At 37.6% G+C, this 18,820-nt stretch overlaps 1 protein-coding gene across 1 annotated transcript; it reads right to left on the bottom strand.

Moving 5' to 3' along the window:
- Positions 1-705: 705 nt before the first annotated feature.
- On the bottom strand, positions 706-15,944 carry LOC147157237 (zinc finger protein 518A). The gene is made up of 3 exons (XM_086065172.1): positions 15,559-15,944; positions 13,988-14,029; positions 706-5,027 (listed from the first exon to the last, which is right to left on the bottom strand). The coding sequence occupies exon 3, from the start codon at positions 5,015-5,017 to the stop codon at positions 1,091-1,093; it is 3,927 nt and encodes a 1,308-aa protein (XP_085921298.1). The 5' UTR covers positions 5,018-5,027; positions 13,988-14,029; positions 15,559-15,944; the 3' UTR covers positions 706-1,090.
- Positions 15,945-18,820: the final 2,876 nt, after the last annotated feature.

Genomic DNA, 18,820 nt, shown 5'->3' with positions numbered 1-18,820 from the left:
GAGAAAGCAAAAAAGACAAACAGAAGGTTGCATCCCAGGCTAAAAAAGAAAGGAAAATGATGGCAAATGACAAATGCTCTGTTAGATATTAAACCACCATCTATGAAGGACATCCGAGCAATTGTGGTTGTAGCCACAAGAGCAACCAGAAAATTCAAGTCAAGCTGTGGTAGACCTAATACATCTGATTGAAAATAGTAATCTTCCACACCCGACAGATTCAAGAGGGAAAAAAAAAATATTCAGCTGAGAAACGCAGTAAAAAACTAAATCGAAGCGTTGGGTGCTGCCAGCTACAAAGCAGACTCCTTGCTTTGCGAAGGTCCACACCCTGAGGATTAAGCATTTAAGTTATACATTTATGTTTCCAGAATTATTATTTACACATTCATACATTTTGGTATTTTTCTTGTACAAGTAGCTAAGTTGATGTGTCGAATCGGCTGCTCTCCGTCATTCACTTGCATTTACCTAAAGTATACTAGCTTCTGATAGTAGTGTTAGTCATCTGATAGGGGATCAGGAAGTGTTGTCGGCTCTAGCTGCTGTGTATGATGAGTAACTTTTAAATTAAGAATAAATCCATCTCCATCCTGCCTTTTCATTTTATAAACATTTTATAACGTCACAAATTTGCAAGTTTTTTTCACGTTAACATACACTTTTAGGTGCTCACAGATTTTTGCGTAGAAAACAGTCAACATATTTATACAACTGATTTATTTATTTTTATTTTTAAACTGACCTGTTGAAAATCCTTATATGTCAAACATTGGGCTTCACTTAAAATTTGGCCCACACCTACAAAGCAGACCTGAGAAAATAGCACTATTTGTAAGGCGGTGCTTTTACCACACCTTCATGAATTAGAGTGTACCACAGTCACAGTTCAAAGACCTGTGCATGACTGAAATCATGCTAGGTCAATTTAATTTTACAGATAAAGCACCGATAAAATATCAATTTACAAATAAAAACAAATGTATTTACAGAGAGAAAATGAAAAGGTGAGAAATGTGGTAAAATATACAGCTTGTAACCCTTTGAGTTCCTCACATAGGCCCGTTTAGCCATACAAAAAGGTGAATTTTTACAATAGTTTATTCCAGTCTCTAGTTGCCTCCATGAGATGTCGCTGGCCATGGCCAATCCAATGTTCTTGGCTGTTGAATAGCCGGCCACAGAACCAGCAGTTAAACACCACAGTCGTTTTTCTACTGCCTAATAGTGGTTGCACGATTTCATACTTTTTTTTGGTCTTTTTCCTTAGCTTCAGTTTGAGAAGAAAACGCTCTCGGACTGAACTCTGAACTGCTCGTGGGCTTGGCTCATGGCTTTGCATCAGTACACCTTCAGTCAAGATCTCCCCTCTTAAGGTGCCAAGCTCAGTGAGCGCTTTAATTGTTTTCTGCGACAGTGACACCTTGGAAACAGCACCTCTGTGTCGATTTATTACCTTCATAATATTGGCCACTTCAGGAATATCAGCATCCGGATGATTCAGCACCACGACAGGCTGGTATCTACGGGGACATTTAATTTGCTGGAAACAGTTGTATGGGGCAAGTCTCAGAGTTCTTTCAACTTCTTTTGCTATCGGACTCCAAAGCACAGTTGTCTCTTTGTCAGTCTGAACTTTGTTTGTGAGTCTTCTTGCTTTATGCACCGTTGTTGGAAGCTCATCAAACAATGCTTTCCTGCTCAGTTTTCTTTGACTAGGAGGTCGAATTGGCCTTGGGGCTAGTTGAGGCTTATCTGCTTCACTTGGTTTTATCTTTGGTGTCAACTGAGGTGTTGAATCCCCGACAGCACTTTGTTCTTGATTCTGTCTGGTAATCGTCTTCTTCAGGTTGTTGGAAGCATTAGCGTTTGTTTTGTTTGAAGACATAAGAAAATACTGGGTTGGAGGTGATGTAGCCAAAAGTAAAGGTTGACAACTTGAGGAGGGTGAGCCACTTTTAAGCAGGCTTGTGGTAGGGCTGACTATTTTAAATACTACTTTGTTTCCTCTTTTTTCTTTGATGTGGCAAGACTGAGTGGTGGGTTTTATTTCTAGGTTGTTGAGAAGCACGCTCGATTTGGGTGGAGAAAGGTACCGCAGCAAAAACGTTTGGCGGCCAGTCTGCAAATTGCTTGGTTTGTCAGCAGAGCTCACAGGCATGGCCAAAACAGGTCGGGAATTCAGTGGGAGTTTTGCACTTGCTTGCTTGAGGCCGGAGCTGTTTGGAGCTTGAACAAATGGAATTGACCTTGGTAACAAGTAGCAAGTTGGCTGTGTCTTAGCAACTTTGTCTGTATGATTATTATGGGATGCACTAGAAAGGAGTACAGGACCTGTTAAGTTTGGGCTATTGATGAGGAAATGGTGTGGCAATGCACTGACACCACTTTGAAGAGAAGAAACAAGTGTTGCCATTTTATCATTACCACCTGCCTTTGAAGTTTCAATATTTTTGTCTTTTGGAGGAACAGTCTCACCAGTAGGATTATTTGAGGTTTCAAACCCAGACTTCATGTAAGAGACATTGATTTGAGGATTTATACAATTAGTAATAAGTCTAAAACTTGGAGTGGGCTTGACCTGCATTGGCAGAGTTTTCTCATTAGTTTTCAAGACTACTTGCTGCTTTTCATTTTGCACTTGAATAAATTGTACAACAGTCTCTGTTTGCTTAGAAGAATCATTTGTATGTAAGGATTCATTTATTTCCTTATGGAGTTGTTGTGTAATTATTTCATCTGAGTGTTGTTCTACAAAACTGCCCAACGCAGATGAAGTACTGTTTTTATAGGAGAGATCTTTAGATACAGGAATGAGATCCTCCTCGATTTTTATAACATTAAAATCTTTCAGCACTGACTCTGGGTTTTCATCATCTGTATCAGCGCAGTCGCCATCCTCTAAAGGTTTTGAAGATTCATCTAATGTTAGACTGCTCTTCATTTCTATGCTTGCTGTAAGTTCAGGCATATCATCATTTTGTTCAGACATTCTGGGTGAAATACCAAACGTTTCTTTTGAATAATTGTGAAAGGTGAATACTTTGTGGTTTAAAGAACTTTGTGCTGCCATGTCTTTTTCCCTAACTGAAGCGATTGAGCTCATCTCTGCTGGGGAACCAACATTTGCCACATTTTTCTTACAATTTTGATCATCATTTAAGAGTCTAATCCCACCTCTTGTGCTCTCTGTACTTTCTAGAGATCTTTGGGAAAACTGACCAGCATTTTCAGTTGAGTTACGAGAAGGAGTCTCTTTATGCTCATCAAAAGTATTTTCTTTTCTGGTGCAAGTTATCTTCTCATCTACTCCACAATTCTCAACATTGTTTTTGCAGGTTGATTTACTCTGCAATGCCTCCTGGGAAACATTTAAAGAATTAACAGTGAATGTGTTGGGCACATTAGACACCTTAGCTTCAAATGTTGCTAATGTCTCAGAATTTTCCAAGATTGATTTGCTATCAAACAGATTTGTTTCTGAGCAGGTTGTCTGGGTTGGGGAATTTTGTCTATCAATCGGATCAGGTGAATTTGTCACTGAATAAGTCTCTTCAGTTGAAGACCCATTTACAGAATGACGACCTTTCCTCCCCAAATCGTCGCTATGAAGGGGGGACTCAAGAGTGAAAACAGATGTTTCTTCCTCTTCAATCTTCACTTTAACTGCCATGACATCTTCTGTTTGTATGCAAGATCTACTTTCTGGTGGAACAGCAAAGCAAGGCGATATGGAGCTCTTACTACCAGACGATTCCCCATTCTCAACATGGACTTCATTTTTTAAAAATGGCGACCTGGTAGCTGAAGAGTCCAAATCATCCACTGATGAATTATCTTGAGGGCACATGTTTTGCTTTGCTACTGGTATTACTTTGAGGACTAGATGTTTTTTGCCATCAACCATCTTAAATCCCATCACTTTGGTTGTACAGTTTGGGGGAAGAGATATTTTATTTTTGACCATTAGAACTTTCAGTGCATTAGGATTGGTTGGGGAGCTACAGCTGTCATTGTCCAGCAACATTACTGGTGATGATTGTTCCGCAGTCAAAGAGTTTCGATTAGCATAGTCCTTTTTTGCTGGTGACCCATCAACTGTTTGGTGGACCTCCATCTCAGATTTTATTCTACCATTTTGGTTTGGTAAGATCCCTAAAATACCAAAGCCAATTGGTGACTTTTGTGTTTCTTGCAGCTCAGAAATATTTTTAAGTATACTTTGGCAACTTGGAGAGGAATTTGTTCGAGCAGCTCCAGGTTCTAATGTCTTCCATACATTTGGATGGACTTGTTGGTTGTATGGATGCTGGTCTGTCTTGTGAGCAGCTGCTGTGTGTGTTTTAAGCTGTGTGATGGTTGTTGCACGATATCCACATATTTGACAAATTAAAGGTAAAGATATTGTGTGAGCTTTTAGATGGTTTTGATGATCCACTTCATTTAAGCTGATATGTCGACACCTGGAACATTTCCAGGGACTCTCATTATGATGATGAATGTGTTGGACAAATGTCCCTGCATCCACAGTGGTAAACTCACACCAGTCACAGTGAAACTTCCCATTAAGGCTGTGACACATTATGTAGTGTCTTGTCAGCAAAAGCAGTGAATATTGAATTCCATCAGAGCAGAGCTCACATGTGACCAACGTATTTTTGTGCCCAATGCGGTGACGTTGAAGAGCTGCAAATTCATTGGTGACAAATCCACACAAATCACAAGGGTACGTAGGCAAAACTCCTTTGTGGGCCCCTCGAAAATGTTTAAGGAGATCATTAGGGCTGAACGTAGCAGTATCTTTACAGACAGAACAGCCAAAACTCAGAATGTTTCCAGAAAAAACAGCCCCTTGCTGAATTTTACAATGGGCTCTCTTGGTGGAAATGTGTTGCTTAACAGGTGGGCAGTCTTGATTGTCTTGACTGAGGCACCCTCTTTCTTTGAAATGTGGCATGTCTTTTGCATCCTTGTAATTTATGGCAGAACTAGGAGGTACTTTTAGGTCTTCTTCCATAGCTGTGGATCTACGAAAGAAAAAAAAGTTTTATATTAACTCTGGTAAAACGATTCTGTCATTCATTTAGTGCTTAACTCATTTTCTCCCAAAAAACATATACATATGTTCTATTTAAAATGTTTAAAGTGTCTCAAAGACATATTTATATGTTGTTGTTTTTTATGATAGAGCATACAGGTGGCTTTGATGCCTCAACTCTCAACTGCAAAGAACGGTTGAAGAAATGGTAGTTATTACACAAACGGCAAGCAGGTGGCAGCAGAGCAAAAGAGATCGACCAGGGTCATGTTGGAAAAAAAGCTTTTACTCACATTTCTAAATAGATTTGTCAATAATGATTAAATTGAGCTATATTCTAATGCTAATTGCTGCAAAAGGGAAACATATTTAAATATACTTTTTTTCCTGATGAAAGAAGAGAATAATCTTTCTTTTAGTATGTTCCATGTTTTTATAGCAATAGAACACAATACTCTGTCAGCCTTGAAAAATCAGTCAAAATCCAGTAAAAACAGCCGGAAGTGAAGAGGATTGTTTCAGTGAAAATGGCTGGGAGTGAATGAGTTAATAATCACAATTTCCATCATATACCATCATTACAGTAAACCATGGCCCGGCATCAGTTTAGTAAAGAAAAAGCAAAAAAAACAACTTTAGAATATAACATGATATATTGACTGAGTAGTAGAGGGGAAAAGTTATAAATTATTATTTTTGGGATATATTGTAGCATTTATATATGTTGTATTCATTTTTAATTGTATTCATAGTTTTTTGTGTGCATATTTATCAATTGCAAAGGTTTCATTATAACAAACCAATTTTAATATCACCCAGACAATCCAATCATATATAAAACTCAGTTTCTAAATGATGATTTTATTTACCAAAGGGGGGGTTGATATAATTGCTGATGAGTCTTTCACACCACCGCTGTGGAGGAATTATGGACCACTCTACTTTGCAGAATTGTTTCAACTCTGGCATGTGGAGGGTTTTCTAGCATGAACTTCCCGTTTAAGGTCACATCACAGCATCTTAATTAGATTTAAATCCAAACTTTGACTTGGCCACTCCAAAACCTTAATTTTGTTCTTTCTGAACCATTCTGAGGTGGAGTTACTGGTTTGTTTTGGATTGTTGTCCTGCTACATGATACAAGTGCGTTTGAGTTTGAGGGCACAAACTGATGGCCGGACGTTCTCCTTCAGGATCTTTTGGTAAACAGCAGAATAAATGTTTCCGTTAATCACAGAAAGTTGTGCTAGTCCCGAGGAAGCAGAGCAGCCCCAGACCATCACACTGCCACCACCAAGCTTTGGCATCATGTTCTTTTAATCAAATGCTGTGCCATTTTTACGACACACCTTCCCAAAAAGTTACATTTCTGACTCATCAGTCCACATAATGTTTCTCTAAAAATCTCGAGGTTCATCAAGATGCTTTTTGGCAAATGAGAGACAAGCCTTTGTGTTCTTTTGTGACAGCAGTGGTATTCGCCTGGGAACCCTCCCATGGATGCCATTTTTGAGCAGCGTCTTACTTGGAGTGGAGTTATGAACAGCCAAAACTCAGGAAGTTTCCAGAAAAAAATAATGCGACTCAGTATTTTGGTGTTCTTTTTTTGTCTTAAAAAAAGAAAACCAAAAGACCGTATAGATTTGAAGACAAGAGTAACCTTTTTAACCGATCATGTGACTGTCACAAAATGGCAGCTACTGTACTTAATGCAAAAATATTCATACAAAGTAATTAAATCATAATCGCAAACATTTACATTTTTTTCAGGGAAGAGTTGAAATTAACCATTTCACAGAATAGCTGGTTAGTTTCTCATAAATCTTTTGTTCCTTTTAACCTGGTAGCAGGTTTGGGGGTGTGGCCTGTGAAAATGAACTCAGCTTTCCCCAAACTGGGGGGTTAATTACTTTGTCACATAACACCCCCAACCCCCCTTTAAGTAAAATCATCATTTAGAAACTGCATTTCATATATCCGAGGATTATTTCTGTGTGACATGTGATATTAAAATTAATTTGATTAAATGAAAACTTTGCAAGTGATAAATATGCGAAAAACACAGAAATCAGGAAGGGGGCAAAGACTTTTCACAGCACTGTAACCTGCTTTCAGGGATACCGCTCAGGGTTTTTAAAGTTATCATTTGTTTAATCTCCATTAAAGACATCGTAAGTAGGCAGGGGGAACAAACATCAATGTGAGATTCTCTGAAGACAAAGAGTATGTACAACTTGAGTTTCTATAAGAAAGCAGGAGTAAATCTTTCAATTTACAGTGTCCCCTCGTTTATCACGGCCTTACGTTCCAAGAAAAACCCACACTAAGTGAAATCCGCTCAGTAGAGGTTGACTTTTTTTTTTTTTTTGGTTCATTTCTTTTGATTACATCTCTGTAATGGAATAATGAACCACCCCCCACACGGTTTCTATGCTTCTAAACACTTGCTACAACTAATAAATGCAAATGTTAAAATCAGTGGTGATTCCTCTAAGACTGCAAGGGAAGCTCAGCTGCTGATTATAGGCTGCATTCTACTCACACTCCAGCAGGACACATGGATGTGTTTTGAAAAAAATTAAACGAAGAAAAAGAAGGAAGGTAGGTGTCATGACTTGATAGCTAGTTGTAATTTATATTGCTTTGCCTCCCTCTGCAGGCGTTTCAGCACAATTATTTTTCTCTTAATCCCAACCTGTGTACCGAGCGGGTGATTTGAATATGGAGAACCAAAAAATGCCAAATTAAAAAATAAATATTCTTGGTATTATTTCCATTTATATTCATTTTTGGTCCTCCATATTTAATGACATGACATTTTCATGACTTTTCATTTTATAAATAGTCATTATACAACAAGTTAACATCCATTACATTAAATGTCATTTGACATGAGTTTTTTTCCCCCAATATTAATCCATATTTTCAGGTTTGTATTACACTTGATTATTCAATACAATTACATACATTGTCACAGCCACTTCCATATCCACAATAGTGCAGTGGTTAAAGCAAATAACTGGTACATGAAAGGTCAGGGTTTAATTCCTGCTTGGAACACATTTTAGCACAACTTTAATTTCACATAATAGTCATTGTCCAATTATTTAAAGCTGCTCTATATAATAATTTGACGCAAAATATCTTCACAACAGCCTTTTAATTTGACCATTTTATTACAAACATTTTTAATTAGTAGATTAACACCTTAGCTGTTTACAAGCCTTTCGCCAATAGTTTTCGGACTAGATTAGGGTTCGACTTCACCGCACCTTGCGGATGTGATGTCATGTGCGCATTTGTGTATTTGAAGAAGAGAGTGTACAGTTTACTTTTTTGGCCACAGGTGGCAGTAGCAATTCAAAATTAAATTTTCGGCATTTTGCAGCTTAAACATAATTTTTTTTGAATGTCATTTAACATTATTGTTAGGGCTGGGCGATTAATCAATTTCTTGAATTAATTTGAGTGTTTTGTTGTGGACGATCAAAAAAAATTATAACATCAATGTTTTTTCCCCCCTTTTGTTGCTCCACGCCCGCGGCTTTCGCCCCCATGGGCTTCCGTAGCCTTAGCTCTGCCAGTCGTGTCCTCACACACTCCATATGGGAGGAACTCAACAACAACAAACAAACTCCCGCAACAAAAAAAAAAAGTTTACAATGTTACTGTGGAGGAGTCATTTACACAAGGAAGCACGTATGACAAGAAAGGGGCACAATAAGAGCGATCACCAAAGCGAACACGTTGCACCTCGCTAATGATATGGCACGCATGTATACAGAGAGGAAGACTCGATTTCACCACTTGCTAAAAAAAACGAGAGAACCCAGGTATGTGCTACTGCTACCTAGCCATAAGTAAATTGTTCAAGTTGCCCCACGCCATTTGTTAAGGCAGTGGTTAATTTGCCGTGACTGGCAACTCAAATGTTAGTGATATTTTTGCTCTGAACGGCTCCAATATTCGTCAATCGTTGGAGCGAGGAAATCTTTACTCTGCTGTGAATTTGATATTTTATCCTGATTGCTTATAGACATTTACAAGCTTATGTGACTAGCAAAATTGTGCAGGTTTATGTCGCTGCCTGGTCGCACATGTACGCTATCTAGTCAAGACGGACTCGCCTTGCAAGCACCTAACGGTATGAAAGACAAGCTTACTTTCACTCGCCGTGCCCGTGACGCTTATCAGCTTCTGCGTCGTCTGAGACATAAAATCCTTATGAAATGTAGTATAATGGACTGGTAATGCCTATTTTCAGTGACAAAACAAATTGAAAAGTGAAAGAAGATCTATAGGGGGTGAACTTGGTGAAGCGAATTAATCACGGGAAAATATCCGATTTACGGCAGGCTTACTCCGGGGACTGGCCAATCATAGAACGCTAAAAGGAAATTTGCCAGTCATGGCAAAACAGCCACTTCAATTTACTTAACAGTACTTGTACAGTGGTACCTCGGAGTTTAAACACAATTTGTTTCTGTGAAGTGTTCAAAGTCCGAATTGTTCAATCTCCGAAACATTTTTCCCCCATAGGAATTAATGTAAATGCAATTAATCTGTTCCGAAGCTCCAAAAACTGAAAATTCCTTCTTACGTCTAGTGGATTAACAAAACAAAAAAGTTTCATCGATAGAATAAGTGACAGGAAAATCGATTTCAAAAGTCATTAGTGACACTACTCAACTTCATTTACAGTATAAAGCACTTTAAAACAGCCATTACTGCATACAAAGCTGTAAATGGAAAAATCTGTCATGGAATAGACAGGTAAAACAAAATAACACAAAATATACTAATACATATTATAAGTGGGTAAGTGAATAAGTAAACAAAATAATAAATAACAAGTGGATAGGTAAATAAATACATAAAATAAATATAAATAAATTAATAACACAAAATACAGCAGGCACCATAAAACACTGAAACAATGGTGAGTATCATGCTGAGTCAAACACTAAAGAACAAAGATGATGTTTTAAAAGTTAATAGAGAGGGACCTGGTTGTCTAAAATCTCAATAATGTTTCTACAGAGGAAAATAATGCTAAGCACAGCATAAAAGTAAGTAAAGAAATATATATATATATATATATATATATATATATATATATATATATATATATATATATATATATATATATATATATATCTAGAAATGAAAGTTGGTCAATCATTATTAAGTGTAAATAAGTTTTTAATGTCTTCTGTATACATAATTGTTCTTTCACCAAGCAAAAATATTTCATTTTTATCTGAATACCCGATTATTCAATAGAATTTTCTGTAGGATATTTGCATACTAAAATATTCGATAGCTGCAACCCAAGAGGGGACTGCAACCCGCAGCGCTATACTGGTTCATACATAGCAAAGATGGATAATGAAAGAGACGAACAGTTGGGGGAGGACTGGCTATCAGGAATTTCCCTAATGCCCAGTCCATTTTCCGGCCAGTGGCCTTTCGCCCCAGTCGATAAATATTAATTGGTGCATATGGCCGGCCACTGAGCGCACTCCCTTCCCACGGCGATGAATCGTGGATAGTAATCGCTGGATGTTGGTCGAACACCCCCCGGTACCACCTCTGCCTCAATATGAGCCAAGAAAAACCCTGAGGCGTCGATATTAACTGTGGCCCAAGGCAACCACGTGACTGTGTCGGGCCACCTTTGGTTACCTAATGCTGGCCCGAACCACCACCACTGTAAACTTCAACAGCAAACTTATTATCTAGCCCAGTTTTTCCCAACCCTGGTCTTTGGGTAACACTATCCAGCCTGTTTTCCATGTCTCCCTATTCCAACATAGTTGATTCCAATGATCAGCTCATCAACAAGCTCTGGAGGAACCTGATAACAATCCTCACTTGTGTTGGAGAAGGGAGACATGGAAAACAGGCTTGGATAGTGTTCCCCGAGGACCAAGGTTGGGAAACACTGATCTATGGCAATTTTACTTACCCTTACATTTTCTATTTACAGGAGCTGCAGTCTATAATTAATTGCTGAAATACTTAATGGCTGAGATATGAGCAAGTTATTTATTTCATTGATGTTTCAAATCGGTCCTCAAAACCACCATGCATTGCATTGTATAGGACAGTTGAAACGTGTGTGGCGGCTGGCATAGCATCTAGCTTCGTTGCGCTCCGATCACAGCAGATAAGTCTTTGATCACCGCAAATAGTTTTAAATTAGGGCAGGGGTCGCTGTCTTTGCTTTAGCAGACATTGAGTTTGTGTTGCATTCTCAGTAGGGCTGCCATAAACGATTTTGCTAGTTGACTAATCACCAACAGTAGTCGCGATTAGTCGACTAATCGGAACATTATTGTCGCTGTCCTGTGAAAAAACACTTACGTCCTTTCTTTCTTACACATTATTGGTATGTCTTCATTCAGTTTCATCTCATAAACTTACAAATGTCAAAAATGGACATAAGTGTTTTTCACAGGACAGCGCCGATATGTAAATAGCAGCATATTGCACCAACAAACATCTGCTCTTTTTAAAACCATCATTAGTTTATATTTTGAATTCTTTAAAAGTATGTACAAATTAATAATGAAGATAATTTAAGGTTATAGTACATTGAACTTAAATTTTGCAGCTTGCACCATAATTTCTGACATGATACTGTGGCTTTAGATTTTTTTGGGCTGTAAATATTTTGTGTATTTTAAAATTTAACAAAAAAAAAAAAAAGCAGAATAGCACTAATACTATGAAACTATAATATTTCACTTTTCCATGGAACTAAGCCTTTTTTTAATGTAGGGCTAGAATGTAGTGAAATCAGATGAGTAAAATTAGGAAAATACACTGTGCTGTAAACAACTAAAATAAACACTTGCATTGTTTTTTATTTTGTTGTATTTACCCTTTATTCAAAATGTTTTTGGGTTCACTAGTATGTGTAATTTAAAAGTAGAAAATGTATCTACACAAACAAAATGTGGTATGCACCTGAAATGAAAAAATAAAGAAATCCTTAACTCATTCACCCTCAGCCATTTTCAATGAAGCAATTCCCTTCGCTCCCGGCTGTTTTGCTGGATTTTGACAAATTTTGCCAGGCCCACAGAATATTGTGTTCTATAAACGACTGGACTATTAATATTAATTGTCGACGATTTTGATCGGCAACGTTGTCGTGAGTAGTTGACTAATCTTGGCAGCCCTAATTCACAGTAATTAGTCTTGTATTGGTATTTATTCATTTTATTAACAGCTGTACAGCTAGCACACAATTCAACAGAGTCCATTAGGGATGCACCAAAATGAAATTTTTGGGGCGAAACCGAAAAATGCTTGGCCGAAAACCGAAACGGCGAAAAAAAATTATGGCAATTTTTTTTTATTGTATTATTATTGCATTTATTATAATTAATTTAAATTACAATATTATTATAAAATATTTAGGCCACGGGCATTTTGACAAAGCACAATATAAATTTAAATAAGTCCACACCACAGACATCAGAGACATGTTGGCGAATAGTACATTAAACACCAAACGCGGGGTGAGCAACAGAGCATTTTCTGGCGGTGCAATTGCACTTTATAGTCAATGTACAGTACTTCGCACCGGCGGCCACGGATGCGTGGAAGCGGATGACGCATTTGTAGGCTATTTGGAGCGGGACACGGTGCGGAGCACTTAAAATCGGCACATTCACATATTCAGCAACGTTTAAAAATAAATAAATTTCTTTGCACCAGCCAATCGACTGCAAAGTCACACACTGCGTCCTGTACAGATCTGTATTCACCCGGAGATAGTGGTAAGTGTTTACTTGTTTAAAACTGTTGCTGGCAATAGTGCTAACATTAGCTAAAGTATTTAGCACGGCCACCAGAATGCAAATGAAAAAGTGGAAGCGTTCGAGGGGCTCTCATCAAAGAAAAAAAGGAAGGCACTGCAGGAGAAAGAGTGGCTCAGCTGTAGTGCAGTACTCGGCAGCGCACTCTTTTTTGACATAGTTTACCAAGCAACCCTTTCTTTTCTCCAGTGTGCACAATGAAGCTATCGGTACTCACAAATGGACACAAGGCACAAGGCAGACACTCACTCCCGTGTTTGGTGTTTAATTCAAACAGACACTTGCTTACAGCGTTTTTTGTTGTTGTTGTTTTTTGCGTCACCACAACATCCTCTTTCAGCCATATTCTTTCGGCTTGAATTTTTGGTGGCCGAATATTCGGTGCATCACTCGTGTCCATTCAGCATTTGTAGCTTTTCTTCTTCAGCTGTCTTAATGAGGTACGTCATTATGTGGGTGCGACCAAGTGTTCAGACTGAGATACCACAACTTGTGTGGAAATTGGTTGGGAGATACTCCTAAATGTTGAAGCACTGCATTATTGAATATAATTCTTTGAGCTTGTCTTGAAAAGAGCTTGTACACCCACATATTTATCGTGAATGGGACTTTTTAGAACTGCTAGATTTTTTTTTTCATTTTATTTACGCATTTCGTTTTTAAAATTAGTTTTTAATCAGCTACAGTTTGTGAGACCATCCTACCCACAGTTTCTCAACATCCACGTATGTACAGTTCACAAAAAACACATAAAAATAACATTCCCATTCGGCCCATTTGTCAGCTCAATATCGGCTCGCCAAATGGCTTCTATTCCCGATTCTGTCCTTCAAAGTTTCTCCACCTACTGCATATGCGATTCTTTCACTTTTGTAGACGCTATCAGAAAATATTTTGCTATTTAGTCATAGTACACTGCATGAAGGTTTGATTTAAAGCATATCATTTTTACCTGGTTTTAAACAAGTTAATTTTTGGGCTCTCATGTCACACACACTCCTGGACCACAAATCAATGCAACAGGGCAGAAATGCAGAATGGCTTGCTCACAGCACATATTCAGAAACGGGCAGTTTAAAGATTTACTTACCTAATGTCACCTAACCTAAGATTTACTTACCTAATGTCACACTTGATGGGTAGATTCCAGAGATGCAGCCAACTATTTGTATACAAACAATAAAAAACAAACAAAAAAAGAAATCAGTTTCACCCTTTTAAATTTAAACAGTGCTTCAACTCTAACATAATGTATTATGGTGATGTAAGCTGATGTTAATTTGTGCTGCTTTATTCACTTATCAGTTGTCAGTCTGTACAGCAAACCTTTTTTTTTTCACAAAGTGGATAGTTTGCCGTTACTGGCAAATAACCACTTAGCGCCATTTTGCAAATTATGCACCAGTGAATGTATACTAACTCATGGCATAATGGTTAAAGCGATCACTACATAAGTGAATGGTCACGGGTTTGAATCCCGCTTTATACATTTGTTTAAAACTAACTTAGCGCCATTTTGCAAATTATGCACCAGTGAATGTATACTAACTCATGGCATAATGGTTAAAGCGATCACTACATAAGTGAATGGTCACGGGTTTGAATCCCGCTTTATACATTTGTTTAAAACTACAATTTCTTGACAACAGCCTATATGCTCTGAGGGTTATTGTCAGGGTTACGGCTGGCAATGCCGATAACAGCCAGTGGCAAAACAAAATAAAAACTTCATAAAAAGACACAGAAAGTGGGGAAGTGAGGCAGGATCCACGGCCAGTGCATGATTCTGAATTTCTAATGTGTAAAAAATGCATAGTGTTGATTTTATATTGTTTCATATTCAAAATAAAACCTTGCAATCCTATGTCGTGTTTTGTCACGACACAATTTTGTGCTCAGAAATTTTACTGAATACAAACTTAACTGGGTGGAATACAGATATTGTTTATAAACTCTATACTAATTAGCCCAGAGAAAACTACGCACATGAAAAAGCTCAACTTTCTAGGGGGTCTCACATCCATGACCATTGCTGCTTATTAAAATTTATAATGTGCATAGTGCTGATTTGAAATTGTTTTGTATCTTAAATTAAATCTTGGAATGCTAAGTGTTCATGCATCTGTATTTTAACTATTTTTTACATTTAGATTTCCTGTAGCAATATATTGTATACAACACAGATACCTGTGATCATTTTGACCCCGATAATCACGATGTGAATATTTAATCACTCATCATCTCAACATGCAGGGATGTATCCTCATCCACAAAGGTTGGCTCACTAAATTATGGGTCAGATGTCGGACAAAAAGTTGGCTGTTTCACAACATAAAGAAACTTGGCTAACTTAAGAACACACGCATACACTAATACGCGCACACACTAACATTAAAAGGGCAAACTATCCCAGCATTTGCACGACAGAATGATGTAAATCTGTTGACTTTGCTGAGTGACTGTTGAACAAGTTTAAAAGAAGGGGGAGCGCTGCATCAGTAGAATTAAAAGCTACTCGCGAGAGAGAAAATTACTTCACACCACTGCCACAGTGACAGGGATATTCGTGTATAATTTTGGCCATCGAAAATATATTATGCCTGGAGTTTATTGATTAGTTAGTTGACATGTAAATAAAGCCACCACCCACGCGAAGCTATACAAAGTTACGGAAAATCAAAATGTTCTTACTATTAACTTGCTGGAACTTCAGCCTCGATCCCGTTGACAGCGAACATAATGAAACACGGCGACGCCGGCAAAAGACACACAGCGGCAATATTCGCCGTCCTTTTCAGCTCTCTGTGGAACCACAGCGACGGCGGCCATGACAGTCCATCCGGGTGCTTTCGTTGATGCTCCTGACGCTCAAGTAGAAGCGGATGGATATGTCTTGTCGAAAACTAAACTAGTTCTGACATCTATGTTCTTCCTGGTGAAAACTGCTCTTAAAACTTTGTCGCGAAGTAGATCATATCACCTCGATAAACCGTAAGGATGTGTATCGGCGTTGATATGGCATGTCTACTACGTCATGGTTGAGCTCGTGTGTGTAGTATGGTGGAAGGAGAAGCAATGGCGGATGTACGCCATTTCCCTTTGATTTCGCCATGGCAGATAATAGTCTTATTCAAAATGCTGACTCACTTCGTGAGTCAATATGTATTTTCTTTTTTAATGTATTGCTGCCTAAAATGTTTGGGTTCCATGCTTCTCTTACCACTGCCTGTTACACTCTATACTTGGACACCATTACACTTCGACCATCACGGTCACTTTACGTCACTGAGACTTGGCGGCCATTGAACCAACGTCATCATTCATACCATACCACAATACAATATTCCTTAAGCCTTTGTGCGTCACTCTATGTTGAGTTCATAACGTGAATACAAAATTAAGAGCTGCTGTAGAGTTAATAACGTGAATACAAAATAGTTATAAGCGGAAGACCTATGGTGTTCCTCATTATAGATGAGTCAGTAGTTAGCAGTATACAATCTTTATAAAATAGGCTATAGTATTAATAATGCTTTGCATTTATATGTTCAGTTGCATTAATAGGAAATAAATGCGAATTGAAGTGCTGTCCATTGTCTCTCAGACCTAGACAATCACTTTTACAAAAATTATTACTGCAGTTTCATTTGTATTATATGGACAATCAATTCAACAAAAATATAAAAATGGAAAATGCATTTTCTTTCTTTTTTTCTTCTTTTCTAAGATATTTTTTTAGATCATTCTATACTAATGAATACATTAGAAATATATGGCATAAGAGGTTTAGCATATAAATGGAGGAAAGGTTATTTGGATAATAGATATGATCGCTCTCTCTCTCTCTCTCTCTCTCTCTCTCTCTCTCTCTCTCTCTCACTCTCTCGTCTACAAAAAAATAATCAAACAAGAACAAATATGAAGCAAAGGTGTGTTTCTGTAAAAGGTGTTAATTTGTGGAATAATTTTGGAATTTACCTGAAAAGATGTCAGTCACTTGCTGAATTCAAAAAAATTGTTTAAAAGCAAAGTAAAAAAAAAAACTTAAATCAGACATGAGCTGTTAAAATTGTATATATGCTGTAATTTCTTTGGATGTATCGGTATGAGTGTAATGAAAATTGTATATGCGAGTATGAGGATATGATTTATAAATGTATTATGGTATATGCTTATGAATTTCATGTACATATGTTGCTGGCAAATTTGCGTATGTTAAAGTGCACTTGTATATATGACTAGGTTTATACATTTTCTTTTGTTGAAATACATTAACCTTATCATTGTATCTACATAAAACGAATAAGGGGTAGGACTAGATAATTTTTTTACTTCCTCCTACCCCTTTTGAACATATAAACTCTTTTCTTTCTTCCTATTCTTATTTTTCTTTTTTACTTCAACTTATATTTTGTACTCCTAATGTGTGTGTGTGTGTGTGTTTTTTGTTGCGTAATCAGTTTTCTTTGTCTGCCATGTTGGAGATAGAGTTTAGGGGGATAAACTTGGCTGGAAACAGAAAGACTAGTAGACCGACACATGTTTGATTTTTTTTCCAGTATGAAAACCATATATTAACATAAATATCAGATGTGTTCTAATCTGAGAGCAGTGTAGATCAGTGGTAGAGTGGTCGTCTCTTAACCCTAAAGTTATGGGTTGTATCCCAGGCCAATGTGACCATGAGATATCTGATGTGTATGTAAAAAAAATAATTCCGAACATGTATTTAAAAGAGAGCGAGAGAGAGAGAGACTCTCTCTCTGAAAACATATTTTCAATATTGCCTGGCAGTAAGTTATGTCTTGCTTTATACACAAATTGTACAGTATTAAATTCCACAAGATCAATTTTAAATTGTAGAAACAGTGTATTTGTATAGTTAAAAAAAAAAAATAGGAACAAGGGTTGAAATGGTGTCTTGTAGGTGTTTTCCCAAACTTCTGAACAGTAATTTAATTATGGTAATACTAGAGAGCAGTACAAAATGAATAATAATTTCTGGTTGAGAAAATGTTTTACTTTTGCCAAAATAGAGACGCTTTTTGAGAGTTTGGATCTAATATGTTCAATTTAAATGTGTGGTTTCCAGCAGATTTTATTGTCATCAAGTACACCCAATAATTGAAAGTCATTTACTCTTTCTACACCTTCTATTTATAGTCTTGCATAGTTTCCCGTTTTAACATTTCCAAATACAAATAATTTGGCCTTATTTAAATTTATTGATAAATTACTTGTTGTTGTGGTTGTTGTTTTTAAATCAAACCTTTTTTTTTTCTTGCATTCTGAGGTAATTATGTCCAGAATGGGCTGCATTTTCTCACCAGAAACCAGAATAGTTATGTCATCTGCAAATAATACACATTATAAGTGAGACTGAGACACATTGCATAAGTCGTTGATATATAATATAAACAATTTTGGTCCCAACACTGATCCCTGGCGGACACCCACATACCATGTCCAAACATTTTGATTCAATTTCACCCAACTCCACAACCTGTTGTCTTTCTTGTAAATAGCTTCTGATCCAATTCAAGGCTGTATCCCTAATACCATATGAAGGGGAAAATAACCATGGTTTGATATGTCCTCATGAAACCTCTTATATAAGGATATGTTGTTGTCCTGAACTGTTGTACGAATCCAGGTGCCCAACAATTTGTAAATAAAGGGCGGGATCAGCCTGGGAAGTCTTCCTTGTTTATACTACAGTCTTCCCTGCTTCGCAAACATGTTTTTGAGAGTGCCTGGGAGAGGGCTTGGACAGCCCAGTTTCTCACACTCACAGCTTTTTGCTAATGAATAAAAAACGGAGCGACACGCGGTCCGGACGGAGTCAGCTGTGGAACACGTACGATTGCCCAGCCGTTGTTGCAGCTCGCTTCACCCGGACCGTGGGCTCCCCGGTCTAGTGTCAAGGTAAGCGCTGATGATGATCATATTATGC

The sequence above is a fragment of the Leptonotus elevatus genome, chromosome 20 (assembly GCF_054856555.1).
Source record: "Leptonotus elevatus isolate MCC_2025b chromosome 20, RoL_Lele_1.0, whole genome shotgun sequence".
Classification (NCBI taxonomy): Eukaryota; Metazoa; Chordata; class Actinopteri; order Syngnathiformes; family Syngnathidae; genus Leptonotus; species Leptonotus elevatus.
This window is presented reverse-complemented; position numbering and strand designations above follow the sequence as displayed.